The sequence below is a fragment of the Cucurbita moschata genome, unplaced genomic scaffold, assembly GCF_002738365.1.
Source record: "Cucurbita moschata cultivar Rifu unplaced genomic scaffold, Cmos_1.0 Cmo_Scf00011, whole genome shotgun sequence".
NCBI lineage: Eukaryota > Viridiplantae > Streptophyta > Magnoliopsida > Cucurbitales > Cucurbitaceae > Cucurbita > Cucurbita moschata.
The window spans coordinates 1,784,253-1,804,459 of NW_019268527.1; the positions used below are offsets into that span (position 1 = coordinate 1,784,253).

General features: G+C 33.4%; 1 protein-coding gene and 2 pseudogenes across 1 annotated transcript; all 3 read right to left on the reverse strand.

Moving 5' to 3' along the window:
- Positions 1 to 2,299: 2,299 nt before the first annotated feature.
- On the reverse strand, positions 2,300 to 4,112 carry LOC111449354 (cytochrome P450 71B19-like). Its single transcript, XM_023089209.1, has 2 exons — positions 3,154 to 4,112; positions 2,300 to 2,976 (listed from the first exon to the last, which is right to left on the reverse strand). Exons 1-2 carry the CDS (start codon positions 4,054 to 4,056, stop codon positions 2,359 to 2,361), a joined length of 1,521 nt encoding a protein of 506 aa, XP_022944977.1. The 5' UTR covers positions 4,057 to 4,112; the 3' UTR covers positions 2,300 to 2,358.
- Positions 4,113 to 8,636: 4,524 nt separating this feature from the next.
- On the reverse strand, positions 8,637 to 13,061 carry LOC111449883 (annotated as a pseudogene).
- A 1,510-nt stretch (positions 13,062 to 14,571) lies between these two features.
- Positions 14,572 to 15,118, reverse strand: LOC111449884 (annotated as a pseudogene).
- Positions 15,119 to 20,207: the final 5,089 nt, after the last annotated feature.

Here is a 20,207-nt window from a genome sequence, read left to right on the forward strand (position 1 = left end):
TCTGCGATTCGCCTAGCAGAAAATCCGGTGTTTCGTGCTAGAACAAAGCTTGTGGAGGTGCACTACCATTTCATTAGAGAGAAGGTCCTAAAGGAAGAAATCGAGATGCAGCAGATCAAGACAGATGACCAAGTAGCAGACTTGTTTACAAAAGGGCTGAATATTGGCAAACGTGAGAGCTTTCACTGTCAGCTCAACATGATGCAGCGAATGAGGACTAGTGCTGAGGGGGAGTGTTGAAATATCATCACTAGCTCAATAGAGTCAAGCCCAATAATTGTACTAGCCCAATAGAGTCAAGCCCAATAATTGTACGAGCCCAGTATATTTATTTTAGTAGAGATTTTAGGAGAAAGAGATCTAAATATTTTAGGAGAAAGATTTAGATTTGTTAGGTCTAGATTTAGATTGGTTAAATATAGATGGTTTAGGTTCAGTATAAATACCCCACCCTACCTAGGTTATTCATCCAAGAAATCTAAAAACAATAAAAAGCAGAAGTATTCTACAGAGTGTCTTGTATTCTCTTCTCGATTGGTCTTAATAAAGAGAGCGAGTGTTTCCCACAGTGAGTTGTGTTCAACAAACGTCACCCGTTTCAATTCTCATTTTCATATATTATTCAAATGAAAATAATGAAAACGTGGACTTCTTGATATTTTCTTACTGTGGCATAAAGAATGATTCTAAAACAGGACCGTCCACTCCATAAAAGCAACTAGCTATCATCTCTCACCATGGAAAATAAAAATTGAAACACTACTTATATCAAAATTTAATTTTGTGGACACATTTGTTTAGCGTTGAGGTAGATTTCCATAGACCTAGTTAATTAGGTCTAGTCCTATCCAACCCAGAATTTTGATTGCTAAGTGGTGCACGTGGAGAGAAAGAATGATAAAAGTTGCAATAGAACAGACTAATAAACGACACTTTCTGTCCTTTCATTTTCTACTACACTTTCTTTATGCATGACACGATAGTGGCTCCAGACATCGAACATCAATATAAATAATGGAGATTACTTTATTTTATATTGTTTAAAACTTTTTTTATTCTATGAAATGATTGAATACTCATTTTATAATGTAAATAGATGATGAAATTTTAATTGTGAATGGAAGTTATGGTATTTATCGTGTAGTAATCGAGTGTGAATTTAGTTAAAAATGAATATTTGAATAATTTTTTATCGAAATATAATTAATGAAATGATACTTAAATAATAAAGTTATCGAATTACATGCGTATAGCATAAAATTAAAGCTATGAATACTATATTATAGCATTAAAGAAACGCTATAAAAAGTCTCAGACTTCTAATAAGATGGACTGTCACAACGTACAAAAAAATACTATAAAAAAAGTATGTTAGCATTTTTCGTATGTTATCGTATCCATTATTTCTTCTTAGAGTGAATGATGGAAAGAAAAACATTAAATTTTTTAAATCTATTAAATTCTTTTTAAAATAAAACAAACGTAATGTTAATTTTTTTTTTTGTTTTTTTTTAAAATAGGGGTAAACTTAATTACAATTTAATAAATTTTAGAGAAGTAATTTCCCAAAGGACAATACTACCCTCTTAGTCACTAAATATTACTTTTTAAGGTATTGTTTTTGTATGGGCCTACTTTTATTGAACCATTTTTTTTTTCATATAAAATATAATTACTTGTAAAATACTTTCCTATGGTACGACTTGTCTGTATCTTTATTGTCTTGTCATTTCAAATTCAATCATCCAAATGCTTAAATTTAACGTCAATCTGTGTGGGTGAAAATAAATTATCGATGACCCATCAACATAAGCTAGTACACAATAACGTTCTTCGTGTTAGTATAGTGTAAAATTATATGCAATACTACAGTTATTTTGATCGGTTTTAATAACTTAAGGTAAGAATGTCAGAATTTCATCCATAAAATCTATTTCTAGAGTTTTTTTGGATGATTTTTTTTCTCCTTTTAAAATTTCATCCATTTATAAATATTATAATAATATAAGTTTATAATCGACAAATATTTATTGAGTAGTTACATAATAATAGAAGAGGTTAAAATATCCTTTTTGAAATTTATATTTTGAATTTTATTTTAAGTTTCAATTAAAAAAACTCTTCAATATAATGCATTATGACATCTCGTATATATACATTATCATAAAAATCTCATTATATCGAGTCATATGATCATCATACATCTTATATCTTCATGTCATCATTATCATCATCATATCATAATATAACAATATCACATCATACTAGATCACATCATCATCATAGTATATAAGCATAAATGACACGTGCATTTTTTGTGGACTTTACAATTAGAGGACTCGAGTTCAAACTTAATACTCATGGATGATATAAAGTTGGTACAAGTTTGAGAGGCAACTTTTTGTGGAGGGTGAGACTCAAACCCGAATTCTCTTCCATGTTCAAGTCCTCCTCCTTCATCCCATTCGGTAGCTTCCAATCAAAATGGTACAAAAGATTTGCTAAAGCCAACTCCACAATTTTCACCCCTATCTTTAACCCCGGGCAAATCCTCCGACCAGCCCCAAATGGCAAGAACTCAAAATGTTGTCCTTTGTAATCAATCGAGCTCTTTGAAAATCTCTCTGGAATGAACTCTTTTGGGTCTGTCCAGCATGTGGGGTCTCGTCCAATTGCCCAAATGTTCACTTGAACCATTGTTTTTGGGTAAAAATCATAGCCTTCAATTTTGAAATGGGAGATGATTTCTCTTGGAGCAAGAAGAGGTCCTGGTGGATGTAGTCTTAGTGTCTCTTTCACTATCATTTTCAGATATGGAAGCTCTTCTATGTCCCTCTCTGTTACCTTTCGTTTGTTTCCCACGTAGTGTCTGATTTCTTTTTGAGCTTTCTTCATCAATTTTGGGTTCTTTGTGAGTTCTGCCATTGCCCAGACTACTACAATTGAGCTAGTGCCAATTCCTGCTAAAAATATATCCTGTTGATGCACATCATACAATAGAAAAAGTTACAAGGCTGTGATATAATGGAGAAGGCATGAAAGATAGAGATAAAGCCAAAAAAGTCAATATCTAGTAACAATATTGAAAGTTTAGAAACTAAACTATAAATTTAGTTTAAAAACCATTAAAGATTAGGGATACAAGTTTCTTACCGTAAGAATAGCTTTGATGTTTTCATGGGTAATGACAATAGTACAAGATTCAACTTGCTTTTTACTGATAGTCAAAAGCACATCAATAATATCGTCTTGTTCTGGTTTAGGCCTCTCAGGATGAAGGTGTTCATCAATAATCTCTTGAAACAGAGCGTTGATCTCATTAAAAAATCTCTCAAGTTTAGCTTCTCGTCCACTGAACCAATCAATGGTCTTCCCTATAAAAGGAACAGGAAAAAGCTCCGTAGCACTATAGCTTCCCAACAATGTCGTAGCTTCACTCACAAGCTCCTGACATACATTTCCTTCAAACCTCTTTTCCCCCCAAACAATTCTAAAAATAATACCACTAGTGAAAGCAAATGATTTTTGAATAAGATCAACAACATCTCCACAAGAAGCAAATTTCGAAATCGATTGAATAAATAAACCAACTTCTTGATCTCTAATGGGTTCGTAAGATATCACCTTCTTCATACTGAACAACTCTTGCATACAAATTTTGCGTATCTCTCTCCAGTAATCATTGTAAGGTGAAAACCCAATATCAAGGAAATTATAAGTAAATTTTTTTGTAGCTTGGGTTTGTGGTCTATTGCAACTTTGAAGATCGTGGGTTTTCAAGATGGCACGAGCAGTCTCGGCAGATGATATGATGATGGTTTCTATACGACCTAGGCTGATGCTCATAATGGGACCGTAAAGCTGAGAGAGGCGCCATAGGGATTCGTGTGGGAGCTTGCCAAGTTGATGCATGTTTCCAATGATTGGAAGCTTTGGTGGGCTTGGAGGAAAATTACCATGTCTTCTATTTGCAGCTGCTTTCCATTTTAGGAGGATGAAAAGTGAAGAGAGGACGAGGAAGATGGGAAGCCATGGATGGAAATGAGGGAAAGACATCGGAGTTTAGAAAGAGTTCAAGAACAAGAGGAAAAATATTATGAATAAAAAAAGGTCATTCTTTCCATTAAATAGCTTTTCAATTCTCATTGTTTTATATAATTTAAACGAAATAATTAAATATTTTCAAATTTTTAGTAGGTGTCTTCCAGAACATAGTCTAAAAAATTATTTAAAAAGAAAATATGATAAAGTTGAAAGTTTATTGATATCTATCCAACCTACTCCAGAAGCTCCTTTGCTCAATGGTCTTTTCCACGTGGAGGTAGAAAAGACCTAAATCACAAAAATCAACTTCTACTATAATGGAGGTAGAAAGTTGTCCATCCCTACTTCTTCTTTCATTTTCATGCCGTTCTCGATCTTTCGATGCTTCAAAAGTCAGGATGTAGATAAAATATCTCACTCTAAAGTAAAACGATCGGAAGAAAAATAAATATAAATTTAGTAATTCTTTTTTCAAAAGATTAGATTTTTTAAATATATTTATTTTACAAATTAGTAGTAAAAAACAAAAAAATAATATTAGAAATCTATTGAATTCTTTTAATTACTTGTAAAATACTTCCTATGCTTAAATTTAATGTGAATATGTGTGGATGAAAATAAATGATCGATGACCCATCTATTGCTTTCATCTCTAAGTTTATTGGTTTTCAATATATTAAGAATGACACTTGAATTTGACATTCATATATGATTTTGTATTTGTTTTAAAACTTCGAAGACTTTAAGATTTAAATAGTACAAAACGAAAAACATAAACCCACATCGCCGAGAGCAAGCTTTCGTTTGAGTTCTTAGATACACCAAAAGTACTCTTGGTTAAAAACTTCTATTACCATCTGAAAACAACTTAAGATTAAAAACATATTGCGATTATGATTGGGGTGATTGTAGAACTACCAAGCTGTCTATTTTTGAGTTTTGCATCTTACTCGAAAATTTAATTATTTCTTGGAAGTCTAAAAAGAAAACAAATGTGTTCGGATCATCAGCAGAAGCCGAGTATGGAGCTATGACAAATACTTGTTTAGAGTTAACTTGGCCGAGATACATTCTTCAAGACTTGAAAGCTCCGCTGTTCAAACCAACATTGTTGTATTGAGATAATCAAGCATCATTGCATATAGCAGCCAATCCAGTTTTACACAAACTTACGAAGCACACTGAAATAGATTGCCATGTTGTTCGGAAAAAGTTGAAAGTTGAAATCATCAAACCCACATGTGCAAGGGCCACTGGCCACGTGTTGTTGTACGTGAGATAAGTCTTATACTTTACAATTAGAGGACTCCACTTCAAACTTAATATTCATGGATAGTATAAAATTGGTACAAGTTTGAAAGACAACTTTTTGTGTAGGGTGAGACTCAAACCCGGATTCTCTTCCACGTCCAAGTCCTCCTCCTTCATTTCATTCGGGAGCTTCCAATCAAAATGGTACAAAAGATTCACTAAAGCCAACTCCACAATTTCCACCCCCCATATTCAACCCTGGGCACATCTTCCGACCAGCCCCAAACGACAAAAACTCAAAATGTTGTCCTTTGTAATTAATGAGCTCAATACAAATCTCTCTTTAAAGAACTCTTATGGGTCTTTTCAATATGTGGGGTTTCGTCCAATTGCCCAAACGTTCACTTGAACCATCGTTTTCGGGTGAAAATCATAGTCTTCAATTTTGAAATGGGAAATGGTTTCTCTTGAAATAAGGGTACGGGTGGATGTAGTCTTAGTGTCTCTTTCACTATCATTTTCAAATATGAAGCTCTTCTATGTCTCTCTCTATGTTACCTTTCCTTTGTTTCCCACATGATTTTTAATTTCCTCTCCAACTTTCTTCATCGATTTCAGATTTTTCGCTAGTTCTGCCATTGCCCAAACTATAGTAATTGAAATAGTGGATAATCCTGCAAAAAAAAATTATGTTATGTTGATGCACATCATACAATGTTAGAAGGTCATGCGTTAATGAAGGATGAATGAGCGTAGAGATAAAAGCCAAAAATACTCAATAACTTGTTTAAAAGTTAAACTAAAATTTTAGCCTAAAAACCATTAAAGTTTAGGCATATAAGTTGCTTTAAAAAAGAATGGCTTTATGCTTTCATGTGTAATGACAACGGTGCAAGATTCAACTTGCTTTTTAGTGATGGCCAAAAGCACATCAATGATATCATCAATCACTTCTTGGAACAGAACATTCATCTCATTAAAAACCCTCTCGAGTCTAGCTTTTCGGCCACTAAACCAATCAATTACCTTTCCCACAAAAGGAATAGGAAAAAACTCAAAAGCACTATAGCTTCCCAAGAGGACCTCAACTTTACTCACAATTTCATTAAATCCATCCACTTTAAACAACTTCCCAAAAGCAATTCTAAAAATAACACCCGTAGTGAGAGAAAATTGACTTCTTAGTAAGATCAACAACGGATTCACAGGAAGCTGATTACGAAATTGATTCAATAAGCAAACCAACTTCTTGATCTCTAACGGGTTCGTAAGATAACACCCTCTTCATACTAAAAAGTTCAAGCATACAATTTTTTTGTATCTCTCGCAAATAATCACTGTAAGGCGAAAACCCAATATCAAAAAATTGTAAGTGAGTTCTTTTATAACATCGATTTGTGGTCTGTTGCAGTTTTGAAAATCGTTGGTTTTCAAGAGGGCGCGAGCAGTCTCCACGGAGGATATGATGATGGTTTCTATACGGCATAGACTGAGACTGATAATGGGACAGCAACGCTGAGAGAGGTGCCATAGGGATTTGTGTGGAAGCTTTCCAAGTTGGTGCAAGTTTCCTACGAATGGAAGCTTTGGTGGGCTTGGAGGAAAATTACCCTTTTTTCTATTTGTAGCTGCTTTTTTTTTTTTTTTGGATGATAAAAAGTAGAGATAGGAAGAGGATGAGGGGAAGCCATGGACGGAAATCAAGGAAAGACATTGGAATTTAGAAACCATTCAAGAACAAGAGGAAAAACATTATGAATGAAAAAGGGAAGTTCTTCTTTAGATTAAACCGACATAAAACACAATCCTAACCGTTTCAATTCTCATTTTGTATATTATTTATTTAAATGAAAACAACGAAATGATCATCTTTTAGATAAAAAAAATTATTTAAAAAGAAAATATCATGGTCTATAAAAGTCCACGAGTTCTTGATATCATTCTTACCAAAATAAAAATAAAAAATGACGGTCCACTCCATAAAATCAACCAGCTATAATCTCTCCGCATGGAAAATAAAAATTGAAATAGTGTTTCAAACTTTAATATTTCTTTTATAATTTCTGTATCTTAAAGTTTTTATTTGCCCGTTTAACCTTCTAATAAATTTAGTAGTGAAATCAAGTTCAGAAGTTATGATTTTCATACATCTAGTTAACTGGGTCTAGTCCTATCCAACTACATCTCAGAAGTTCGATTGCTAGGTAATTCTCATGGAGTAGGCTCTTCGAAAGAATGATGCAAGCTGCAATAGAACATACCAACAAAAATCATCTTCAAGGACTTATGTTTCAATTCATACCAACAAAAATCATCTTCAAGGACTTATGTTTCAATTCATTTGGAAAGTGGTCCATCCCTTCATGTTCTTTCATTTTCTATTACTATGTTTTTTTTTCATTTTCATGCCTTGCGTAGTATGTATGAGTTACTCCCATCTTTCGATACTTCGAAATTCAGAGTGTGTCAAATCAAATATCCCAAACTAATGAAATGATAGAAAAAAAGTCATTACCAATTTAGTATGTTAGATTTTTTTTTTATTGATTTAATTTTACAAATGTTAGTAAAAAAAGAAAAGTTATAAATCTATTAAAATTCTTTTTAAAATATAAACAAACGTAACTTAAAAAAAAACAAAAAATTAAAGAAAAAATGGGTAAACTTAATTACAATTAAATAACTTTTATTCTCAAAAGACAATACTAGCCTCCTAGTCACTAAATATGACTTTGGGAGGAATATTGTTTACTTTTATTGAACCTACATCTTTATTATCTTATCAGTTTAAATTGAGTGATTCAATTATTTAAATTTAACGTCAATCTGTGTGGTGAAAATAATTGTCGATAATTCATTAACCCAAGCTAACTAAGCTAACACAATAATTTTTTGTGTCAGTGTAGTGTAAAATTTTCAGATACAATAATACAATTATTTGAGTCAGGTTTTAATAATTTGGTGGAAGAATATCGGACTATCATCCACAAAATTGATGTTCTAAGGTTCTATTTCACTTAATTATCATCCTATAATCACTCAAATTTATCTAAAAATAAAAAAATAAAGATGGTAGAAACTTTATCATTTTTATTAATAACAAATTTATTTTTGAACTATTTAAAATAAAAGGTGGGAAGATTTTTTAAAACAATTTTAAGAATATTATTGAAAACAAACTTTATCGTTTTTTTCCTAAAGAAAAACATATTAATATTGAGTGTATAGTGGCAAATTCCAAGTAGCACACATTGTTAATATGGAATTGTTCGATGTATACGTCAGCAATATTGTGACAATAATTTAATACGCAAAGTCACAAAATTTCTATTCTATAATATTCATGGATGGTATAAAATTGGTACAAGCTTGAGAGGCAATTTTTTTTTTTTTTTAAGATGAGACTCAAACCCGAACTCTCTTCCATGTCCAAGTCTTCCTCTTTCATTCTATTCGGCAACTTCCAATCAAAATGGTACAAAAGATTTGCTAAAGCCAACTCCACAGTTTTCACTCTCATATTTAACCCCGGGCATATCCTCCACCCCGAACGGCAAGAAGTTAAAATGTTGTCTTTTGTAATCAATCGAGCTCTCTGCAAATCTCTCTGGAAGGAACTCTTCTGAGTCTTTCCAGCATGTGGGGTCTCGTTCAATTGCCCAAACGTTTGCTTGAACTATCGTTTTCGGATAAAAATCATAGTCTTCAATTTTGAAATGAGAAGTGGTATCTCTTTGAAGGAGAGGTGCTGGTGGATGTAGTCTTAGTGTCTCTTTCACTATCATTTTCAAATATGGAAGCTTGTCTACGTCTCTCTCTGTCACCTTTCGTTTGTTTCCCACGTAGTTTCTAATTTCTTCTTGAGCTTTTTTTCATCAATTTTGAGTTTTTTTGCGAATTCTGTCCTTGCTCGATTATTGTAATTGAACTAGTGTCTAATCCTGCTACAAATATGTTCCGTTGATGGATATCATACAATAGAAAAATGTTAGAAGAAGGCACGAAGGATAGATAAAGCCAAGAAGGGTCAATACCTGCACAAAATGAGTTAACCATTTAGAAATTAAACTAAAATTTTAGAAATAGTAGTTGCTTACAAAAAGGGAGGGAAGCGTGATTGGCGAGTTTGTTGAGCCAATTTTTGAAAAGGGGCCAGAAACCACAACTAAAGAGCTCAGAACCATGGGTAAGAATGTAACTTTCAGGCTCGAATTTCTACTATATGGTGAACCAAAACTTATGATTCTTGTTTGGTTAGATTCGTGGCTGACATTTGGAACAAACTTGGTAGGAATTAATTGCTGAATCCAAGTTTTTTAGGCCACACACGACATTCGTGCGTGCATGCTCAATCGTGTGTGACTCAATCACGTCGCGTATTATTGTCATCTTGGTTCTCAACAACACGATTCATACATCATGATGTCGTCCCATGTCTTGGAATACATCGGCCATCTTAGCTTTTTCGAACACATTTGTTGGAAACTGACCCAATTTTCTTTCATCCTAATTTTGTTTAAAAATTAAATACTAAAAATAATTTGTGTGTTCTACTAAATGACATGATCGATAGCCCCCATTTTATGAAAAGAAAATAAGAATCATTCAAATGGGCCAAAATACTGTATACATAATTAAAAAAAAAAAATTATATGAACACTGTGAACAGAATTAAAAAAATAAACTAAAAAACCAAACACGTAGAGGATGAAAATAATATTATAACACAATATTTGGATTGTATGATCTAAATAGGGGAATAATATTGACATATTTATTTAAGATAAATTAAGTTAGTAATTCAGTTACTAAAGGAATTAGGTGAAAGTATTTAATAGGGTGAAGCACCTCGGTATATGTGGAAAAGAATTTGAGGGACGAAGGCAAGCCAATTCAGAATTAGATAGAAACTTCGGCAAAAGTCAATCAAATAAGTGGTCTTACTATCAACATTGTTAGAAATTGATGTTTGTATGATGGCACGTGCCTGTGGTTTTACACGTGACATATGCTTGGTAGGTGTGAAATGTTTGTGAAATGATGTGATTATAATATCTTTAGAAAATAATAGGACTGTAAAATGTTTATGAAATGATGTGACTATGGTATCTTTAGGAAATGATATGACTATGATAGATTAATGAAATGATGTGTCTATGATATCCTTAGGAAATGATATGACTATGATATGTTTATGAAACGATATGACTATAATATGATTATAAAATGATATGACTATGATATGTCCGTAATATGATATAACTATAACATGTTATGTTAATGCTATGACACGTGTTATGATGTGATGTGCTGATGATATGATATATGTTATGGTATAACACGTTTGGTGATATAATACATGTTGTGACATGTTTTATGATATGTTATATACATGATATGACATAAGACAGAGTACGATATGAATCATACAATATTCAACCCGAATACAGTCTTAAAGGCTATGTTGTAAAATGATATGATATGAAGGAAAATGGAAGGAGTTGTTTAACATGATTTAATGAATAAAAATGTTGGGACCTTATGCCTATGTGTTACATGCATTAGGGAATCTTCGGCTTTACGATGGTACGGACGCGTTCTTTATGAGGCAGGAAAACGATCATTATGTTTATCATAATGTTACGATGGCCACTATCCTATCGGGTGTTTGGCAATAACATCACAAAATGCTATCCCGACCAGGAAAGGGGTCCAAGAGGTGTGCCAATCAACTATTCGGTCCATACTCGCATGTGAGGGTTGTGCACATTTTTCTCTCTCTCTTTTTTTTTTAATTTATTTCATTGGTAATTACTCTTACTTTATTTCCTCACCTTTTCTTATATATATTAATATAGGAGGTTAAACATTAATATATTACATATAAAAATACCCATTATTAGCGTAGACAAAAGTCATAAAACCTTACAACTAGAGGACTCCACTTCAAACTTAATACTCATGGATGGTATAAAATTAGTGAGGCAACTTTTCGTAGATGGTGAGACTCAAACCCTAACTCTCTTCTATGTCCAAGTCTTCCTCTTTCATCCCATTCGGCAGCTTCCGATCAAAATGGTACAAAAGATTTGCTAAAGCCAACTCCACAGTTTTCACTCTCATATTCAACCCCGGACATATACTCCTACCAGCTCCGAATGACAAGAACTCAAAATGTTGTCCTTTGTAATCAATCGAGCTCTCTGAAAATCTCTCTGGAATGAACTCTTCTGGGTTTGTCTAGCATGTGGGGTCTCGTCCAATTGCCCAAACGTTCACTTGAACCATTGTTTTTTGGTAAAAATGGTAGCTTGAAATTGGAAATGGTTTCTCTTGGAAGAAGAGTTCCGGGTGGATGTAGTCCTCAATGTCTCTTTCACTATCATTTTCAGATATGGAAGCTCATCTAAGTCACTCTCAGCTACCTTTCTTTCGTTTTCCACATGATTTCTGATTTCTTCTTGTGCTTTCTTCATCAATGTTGGGTTCTTCGCGAGTTCTGCCATTACCCAAACTAATGTAATTGAACTAGTATCTATTCCTGCTAAAAATATGACCTATGGATGCACATAATAATAATAATAAAAAAAAATGTTAGAAGGTTGTGAGATAATGGAGAATGCATGAAGGATAGAGACAAAGCAAAAAAAAAAAAAAAAAAAAAAAAAAAAANAAAAAAAAAGCTAAATATCTGCACGAAAACTAATTAATCACGGGATTCAAAGTTTAAAAATTAAACTAAAAAATTATAAAAAATTAGCTGAAAAACCATTAAAGATTTGGATAGAAGTTGCTTACCCAAAGAATAGCTTTGATGTTTTCATGGGATAGCCAAAAGCACATCAATAATATCATCTTGTTTTGGTTTAGGCCTCTTAAGATGAAGGTGTACATCAATCATTTCTTGAAACACAGCATGGATCTCATTAGAAACCCTCTCAAGTCTAGCTTCTCGTCCATTTAACCAATCAATGGCTTTACCTACAAAAGGAATAGGAAGGAATTCAGAAGCACAGTAACTTCCCAACAATGTCACAGCTTCATTCACAAGCTCATAAAATCCATTCCCTTCAAACAATATCCCAAAAACAATTCTAAAAATAACACCAGTACTAAGAGTAGTGGACTTCTCAGTAAAAATCAACAACTCCACAAGAAGCTGATTGCGAAATTGATTCAATCAGCAAACCAACTTCTTGCTCTCTAATGGGTTCGTAAGATAACACCCTATTCATATTGAAAAGCTTAAGTATACAAATTTTACATATCTCTCTCCAATAATCACTATAAGGTGAAAACGCAATGTCAAGAAAATTGTAAATGAGTTTTTTGACTGATTGAGTTTGTGGTCTGCTGCAACTTTGAAGATCGTGAATTTTCATGAGGGCACGAGTTGACAGAGGATACGATGATGGTTTCTACACTGTCAAGGCTGAGGCTGATAATGGGACCGTAACACTGAGAGAGGTGCCATAGGGATTCGTGTGGGAGCTTGCCAAGTTGATGCATGTTTCCTATGATTGGAAGCTTTGGAGGGCTTGGGGGAAAATTACCCTTCTTTCTATTTGCGGCTACTTTATGTTTGAGGATGATGAAAAGTAAAGAGAAGAAGAGGATGAGGGGAGCTAGGGAGGGAAAGGAAGGAAAGACATTCGAATTTAGAAAGAGCTTAAAAAACAAGAGGAAAATGTTTACAAATAGAAAATGGTCATTCTTGTTCCCATTAAATAGACCTAAAAGAAAATGTTACCCGTTTCAACTCTCATTTTCATATATTATTTGAATGAAAATAATGAAACGTTTTCAAATTTTTAGTGGTCGTCTTTAAAAACGGTAGATGAATTTTTTTTTTTTTTTTTTTTAAAATAACGGTTTATAGAATTCCACGATTCCTTGATATTATTCTTATTCTTAGGAGGATTCTAAAAAATGAAGGTGGACTCTCCATAAAAGCCCGAAGCTATCATCTCACACCATGAAAAATAAAAATTGAAACATTACCTATATCAAAATTTAATTTTTCTTTAATAATTTCGGTATTTTAATTTTTTTTATTTGTGTGGACACATTTGTTTAGCTTTCAGGTGGATTTCTATAGACTTAGTTAATTAGGTCTAGTCCTATCTAACCCAAATTTTGATTGCTAAGTGGTTCACATGGAAAAGCCTTTTCAAAAGAATGATACAAGCCACAATAGAATAGACTAATAAACCACAAAAATCGTCTTCAATGATTTTTGTCTCAATGCATTTGATTTGGAAAGTAGTCCATACCTACCTGTTTTTTCATGCATTGCATAGTATATTTGAGTCACTTTCGATCTTTTGATACCTCGAAGTTCAGAATTTGTCGATCAAATCTCTCAAACGAAGTGAAATGATAGAAAGAAAAATCATTATGAATTTAGTATGTTTCATTCTTTTTTTCAAAAGCTTAGAATCTTTTTTAATTCAGTCATCCAAATGCTTAAATTTAACGTCAATCTCTGTGGATGAAAATAAATACCGATGACTCATCAACACAAGCTAGGTAAGCTAGTACACAATAACGTTTTTTGTGTTAGTATAGTGTAAAATTATATGCAATACTACAACTATTTGGATCAGATTTTAATAACTTAAGGTAAGAATGTAAGAATATGATCCACAAAATTTATTTTTTAACTATTTAAAACAATTTTAAAATATTATTGAATATATATATATAGAATTAAATACTAAAAGTAATAACACTGTGTATAAACTTAACCTCTAAGAATTGAAATACCACTATCCTATGTATACTCTCCACTTATGATGTGGTCGTCAGTGTATGAGGTGCCTTGCCTTTACTTGAAAAATAGGAGTAGCCTGCGACTTAAGTATTTTAATAAATACTCAGTAACTGACCTTACTATTTCGGTTAGGGAATGCAAACATATGCAGTTCGTGATTAAGGACATATCGTTAAAACCATTATAGAGGTGGTCTTCAGTCCGGACAAAATTAGATGTGTAGTACTTTCTTACACACGACCCATATGTGCGAGCATTAGTCCACCAGCTCACATATTAAGTCATATCATCATCATGCATCTTATACATCATGTCATCATGCATCATCGTTATCATGTCATCATATCATTATATAACATCATCATAATATAACATCACATCATACTAGCTCACATCATCATAATAATATATAAGCATAAATGATATGTTCAAGAACCACTGGCCAAGTGTCGTCGTACATAAGACAGGTCTTGGACTTTACAATTAGAGACTCCGCTTCAAACTTAATACTCATAGATGGTTGGTACAAGTTTGAGAGGCAACTTTTTGTGGAGGGTGAGACTCAAACCAGAATTCTCTTCCATGTCGAAGTCCTCCTCCTTCATCCCATTCGGCAGCTTCCAATCAAAATGGTACAAAAGATTCGCTAAGGTTAACTCCACAATTTTCACCCCCATATTCAACCCTGGGCACATCCTCCGACCACCCCCAAATGGCAAAAACTCAAAATGTTGTCCTTTGTAATCAATTGAGCTATTTACAAATCTCTTTGGAAGGAACTCTTCTGGGTGTTTCCAATATGTGGGGTCGTGTCCAATTGCCCAAACGTTCACTTAAACCATCGTTTTCGGGTGAAAATCGTAGCCTTCAATTTTGAAATAGGAAATGGTTTCTCTTGGAATAAGAAGGGGTACCGGTGGATGTAGTCTTAGTGTCTCTTTCACTATCATTTTCAAATATGGAAGCTCTTCTAGGTCTCTCTCTATTACCTTTCCTTGGTTTCCCACATGATTTCTTCATCCATTTCGGATTTTTCGTTAGTTCTGCCATTGCCTAAACTATAGTTACTAAACTAGTGGATAATCCTGCAAAAATTATGTTTTGTAGATGCACGTTATACAATAGAAAAATGTTCGAAGGCTACGAGTTAATGAAGAAGGCATGAGGATAGAGATAAAAGCCATAAAAGCTCAATAACTTCTCAATACGAAATTGAAAGTTTAAAAACTAAACTAAAACTTAAGCTTAAAAATCATTGAAGTTTAGGCATAGAAGTTGCTTACAAAAAGAAGTTTAGGCATAGAAGTTACTTACAAAAAGAATGGTTTTCATGCTTTCCTGTGTAATGACAACATTCCAAGACTCAACTTGTTTTTTATTGATAACCACAAGCACATCAATGATATCATCTTGCTTTGGCTTAGGCCTCGCAGAATGAAGATGTTCATCAATCACCTCTTGAAATAGAACATTCATCTCATTAAAAACCTTCTCAAGTCTAGCTTTTCGATCACTAAACCAATCAATTACCTTGTTGGGTTTTATGTCCTAAAACTCATAGTTTGTAAACAAAGATATATTCTATTTTCAATAAAGTTATTATTGATGTTTATTCAGTAAAAATTGTTATTGAATAAAGTGAACTTTACGATCATTAATCTAAATCCAATAAACTAAGAACACTCTGGCTATAGTATGATTACTTGAACTATATGTAGATACATAAGAATGGATCAAGTTCAAGTATATAGTCAAAATGATCTATAGTATAAGGATAAGGTTGAGTACCTTATTCTGGGGACACTATGGATGCGGCCCACTTTTGTATATGATATAAACAATGTGATCACTAAATTGTGCATGTGGAGACATGAGTGGGGGCGTCCTATGCAATGAGTATTGCATAAGATCGGACCATGAAGAAAACCACTCTCACTTTATAAAGTCGTTTACTGTTGAGACTGATTTTCTTTTCATTCGATAACCTAGGTAACTCGTTTTTAATCCTGAGCTAACCATGAACTCCTGTTTATTCGGAATTATTCTTAGATTTGCATGGGTGAGAGTGGCTCTAGTTCGCCGACTCAACAGGCCTCCCATTTCAGGGGTAAGACTGGGTGAATGGCTGGGGACGTGGGGTGCAAGACGAGATAGAAGAAGCACTGACTCCAGGTCTTGAACAAGTGGCCCCACCCTCTCATTGGCCTGAGAGGGATTCGGTTTACTGGTTGGACCACAAACCAATTGTTCATTAGAGGATCAGTGAGACATAAGGAACAAGAAGTAACTTCAGGGGTAAAACGGTAAATTGACCCAGATCTAGTTACGAACAACCTGTGAAGGGTCGACTTACTAATCATGGTTATATCAGATGGACAGAAATATATCTATAGTGAGGGGAGTGCAACTACTAGGCTATAGTGGAGTGTCCTAGTAGTTAACGAATGTTGGTTAACCAGGTTAATGAGTTTAATCGGTTAATCTTGGATCGTTGGAGCCCATGATCTATAGGTCCATTAGGTCCCTCTGCTAGTTCATATCAGACTAAACCATAGAACAGTGTGACGAGTGAGTTCGAAGTGTTCGAATTCAAATTAGGGAATATGCGTTACATATATACGATATATTTAACCGCAATTTTGTTTTATTTACGAATTAAACGAAAAGAGAGAATATGAGATATTTAAATAAGATTTAAATATCTCAATCAATTATGTGTCGGAATTGATTGGGATTGGCATTTGAATTAATATTAAATATTAATTAAATAGTTTAATTAATCATTTAATGTTACTTTAATTTGAAATTCATTATTCAAATTAATTGTTGAATTAAAATGAAGAAAGTCAAAATGTTGACTTTCATCCAATGGAAAAATACATGTTAGTGGAATTTTGAGGTGTCAAAATTTGGTTTAACCAAACTTGCATGTTTTCCAAATAAACCCCACAAGTTTGAGTGGAATTTTGAGTGTCAAAATTTGGTTAACTCTCTTTCACATATACAAAATCCCTCCCAAGTTTAGTCACTCACCGGATTCCACAATCCCGTTCTAAGGCCGGAGAATAGTGGAGAAGACACTAGTGGTGGTTCGAAACCGGTTCGTGAGGCAAAAGGAGTTTGAACTACAAAAGGTTAGTATTTAAACTCATTAAGTTTTAATACTTATGAACATGCTAGTAATTTACAATAATTGATGTTCTAAAAGTGCCTAAGATCCAAATTGTTTCCGCATGTGTCATATTAACACCAACATACCTTCCCCACAAAAGGAATAGGAAAAAACTCAGAACCACCGTAGCTTCCCAACAGGACCTCAACTTCACTTGCAATGTCATTAAATCCATCCACTTTAAACAACTTCCCAAAAGCAATTCGAAAAATAACACCAGTAGTGAGAGCAATTGATTTCTGAGTAAGATCAACAGTAAGATAACACCCTCTTTATACTAAAAAGTTCAAGCATACAAATTTTACGTATCCCTCACCAGTAATTCTGTAAGGTGAAAACCCAATATCAAGAAAATTGTGAGTTCTTTTGTAACATTAGTTTGAGGTCTGTTGCAGCTTTGAAAATCATTGGTTTTTCAGAGGGCACGAGCGGTCTCGGCAGAGGATACGATGATGGTTTCTATACGGCATAGACTGAAGCTGATAACGGAACCGTAAAGCTGAAAGAGGCGCCATAGAGATTTGTGTGGGAGCTTTCCAAGTTGGTGCAAGTTTCCTATGAATGGAAGCTTTGGTGGGCTTGGAGGAAAATTACCGTTTTTCCTAGCTGCTTTTCTTTTTTGGATGATAAAAAGTAGAGATAGGAAGAGGATGAGGGGAAGCCATGGATGGAAATGAAGGAAAGACATTGAAATTTCGAAAGAGTTCAAGAACGAGAGAATAAAAATATTACAAATAAAAAATGGTCATTCTTCTTTGGATTAAATAGACCTAAAACAAAACATTAATTGTTTCAATTCTCATTCTCGTATATTATTTGAATGAAAACAATGAAATGTTTTCAAATTTATAAAAAAAATTATTTAAAAAGAAAATACGATGGTCTATAAAATTCCACGATTTCTTGATATTATTCTTAGGGTACCAAAAAATAATGATAAAAAAAATGGCAGTCCAAGCTATCATCTCACTATGGAAAATAAAAATTAAAATAGCATTTCAAACTTGAATGTTTCTTTTATAATTTCTGTATTTTAAAGTTTTTATTTGTGTGGACAGATTTGTTTAGCCTTCTAGTAGATAATATAATCAAAGTTTAGAAGCTATGATTTTCATAGATCTAGTTAATTGGGTCTAGTCCTATCCAACCGCATCCCAGAATCTCCATTGCTCAATGGTTTTCATAGTGAAAGAATGATACAAGCTACAATAGAACAGACCAATAAACGACAAAAGTCATCTTCAAGAATTTCTGTCTCAATATGTTTGATTTTTAAAGTGGTCTATCCGTTCATGTTCTTTAATTTTCTATTACATATATTTTTTTTCATTTTCATGCACCGCACATTATGTTTGAATTACTTTCCGTCTTTCAATGCCTCAAAATTTGAGTATGTCAAATCAAGTCTCTCATTGAAAGAAAAGTTATTATGAATTACAACGTTCCATTCTTTTTAAAAAATATTTAGATTTTTTAATTAGTTTAGTTTTACAAATAAATGGTAAAAAAAAAAAAAAATTATAAATCTATTAAAATTCTTTTTAAAATCTAAACAAATGTAACTTTAGAAAAATAAAAAATAAAAAATGGGGTAAACTTAATTATAATTTAATAAATTTTAGAGAGGTAGTTTGTCAAAAGGACCATACTAGCCTCCTAGTCACTTAATATGACTTTTTGAGGTATTGTTTTTGTACGGACCTATTTTATTGAACCACTTTTTTTTTAATAAAATATAATTACTTGTAAAATCTTGGAACTTGTTTTGTCTATATCTTTATTGTCTTGTCATTTTAAATTCAGTCATCTAAATACATGCAATTCATGATTATGGATCTATCGTTATGTCATTTTAAACTCAGTCATCCAAATACATATAATTTATGATTAGGGATCTATCGTTAAAACTATCGTAGAGTGGCCTCCAATTCAGATAAAATTGAATATGTAGTACTTTCTTACCCATGACCCACATGTGCGAGTGTGAGTCCATCAGGCGGTTCACACCTCCTTGGGCCATCATAGCCAGGTAGTTATATGTAGTTGGACATCCAGAGGTCAGCAAACCCTTGAATATCATGCAAGGCACGATGATGATGATGACGACGACCATCATCATCATCATAGTATAATGTCCGTACTCATCATCATAAATGGGGATTTAACCCCATGAATATGAACACACACAACGAATGAGATATCTATAGTTTTCATTTTAAATTATTCTTATGACACAATCCTATACATCATTCCCATATTATTCTAGGTAATATGCATGCATTAACTTTCATACATTCATCATCGTTACCATCATTTAGGGTTGTGTCTCAAAAAGTTATTATCATAATGTATCATGACATCCCATACATGCACATCATCTTAATATGAAATATCATCATATTGAGTCATACCATCATATGCATCTTATATCATTATGTCATCATGCATCACGTCATTATGTCATCATGCATCACGTCATCATATCATCATGTCCTAATATAACACCACATCATACTAGCTCGCATCATCATAGTACATAAGCATAAGTGACATGTGCGTGAGAAATTGGCCACGTGTTGTTATACATAAGACAAGTCTTCCAACCGAGCCAATAATAAGGCTACTTACTTGGTGGCCTTAGCCGACGTTCTCTCTAAATTCTTATACGTTTGAATTTCATCATTTGAAGTTGCTCTCAAGTATCGTTTATTAGAATGTTCATCCAATTTCGTTAACAATTCAGTTTTCTAACCTAATTCCACTAGAATTTGAGTAATCGGACATAATACTGACCTTAATTACCTTACATAAGGTCAATTTCAGCTCCGAAGGGTAGAAGCGAGGGAATCAGTGTACAAAATGTCAACTCGAGTTGAATTTACTGTTTTTGAGCCGAGGAGTCATGCCGAGCCAAGCTGAGTCGAGCCAAGCCAACTAAGCCAAGGGAGTCCGTTGGTTGCAGGCACG

Excerpts from the sequence above, each read along its gene's own strand:
- LOC111449354 (XM_023089209.1), bottom strand. The coding sequence starts at position 4,056 with ATGTCTTTCCCTCATTTCCATCCATGGCTTCCCATCTTCCTCGTCCTC. Across the intron at positions 2,977-3,153 it reads ACATCAAAGCTATTCTTACG|GATATATTTTTAGCAGGAAT; the intron begins GTAAGAAACTTG and ends GTGCATCAACAG.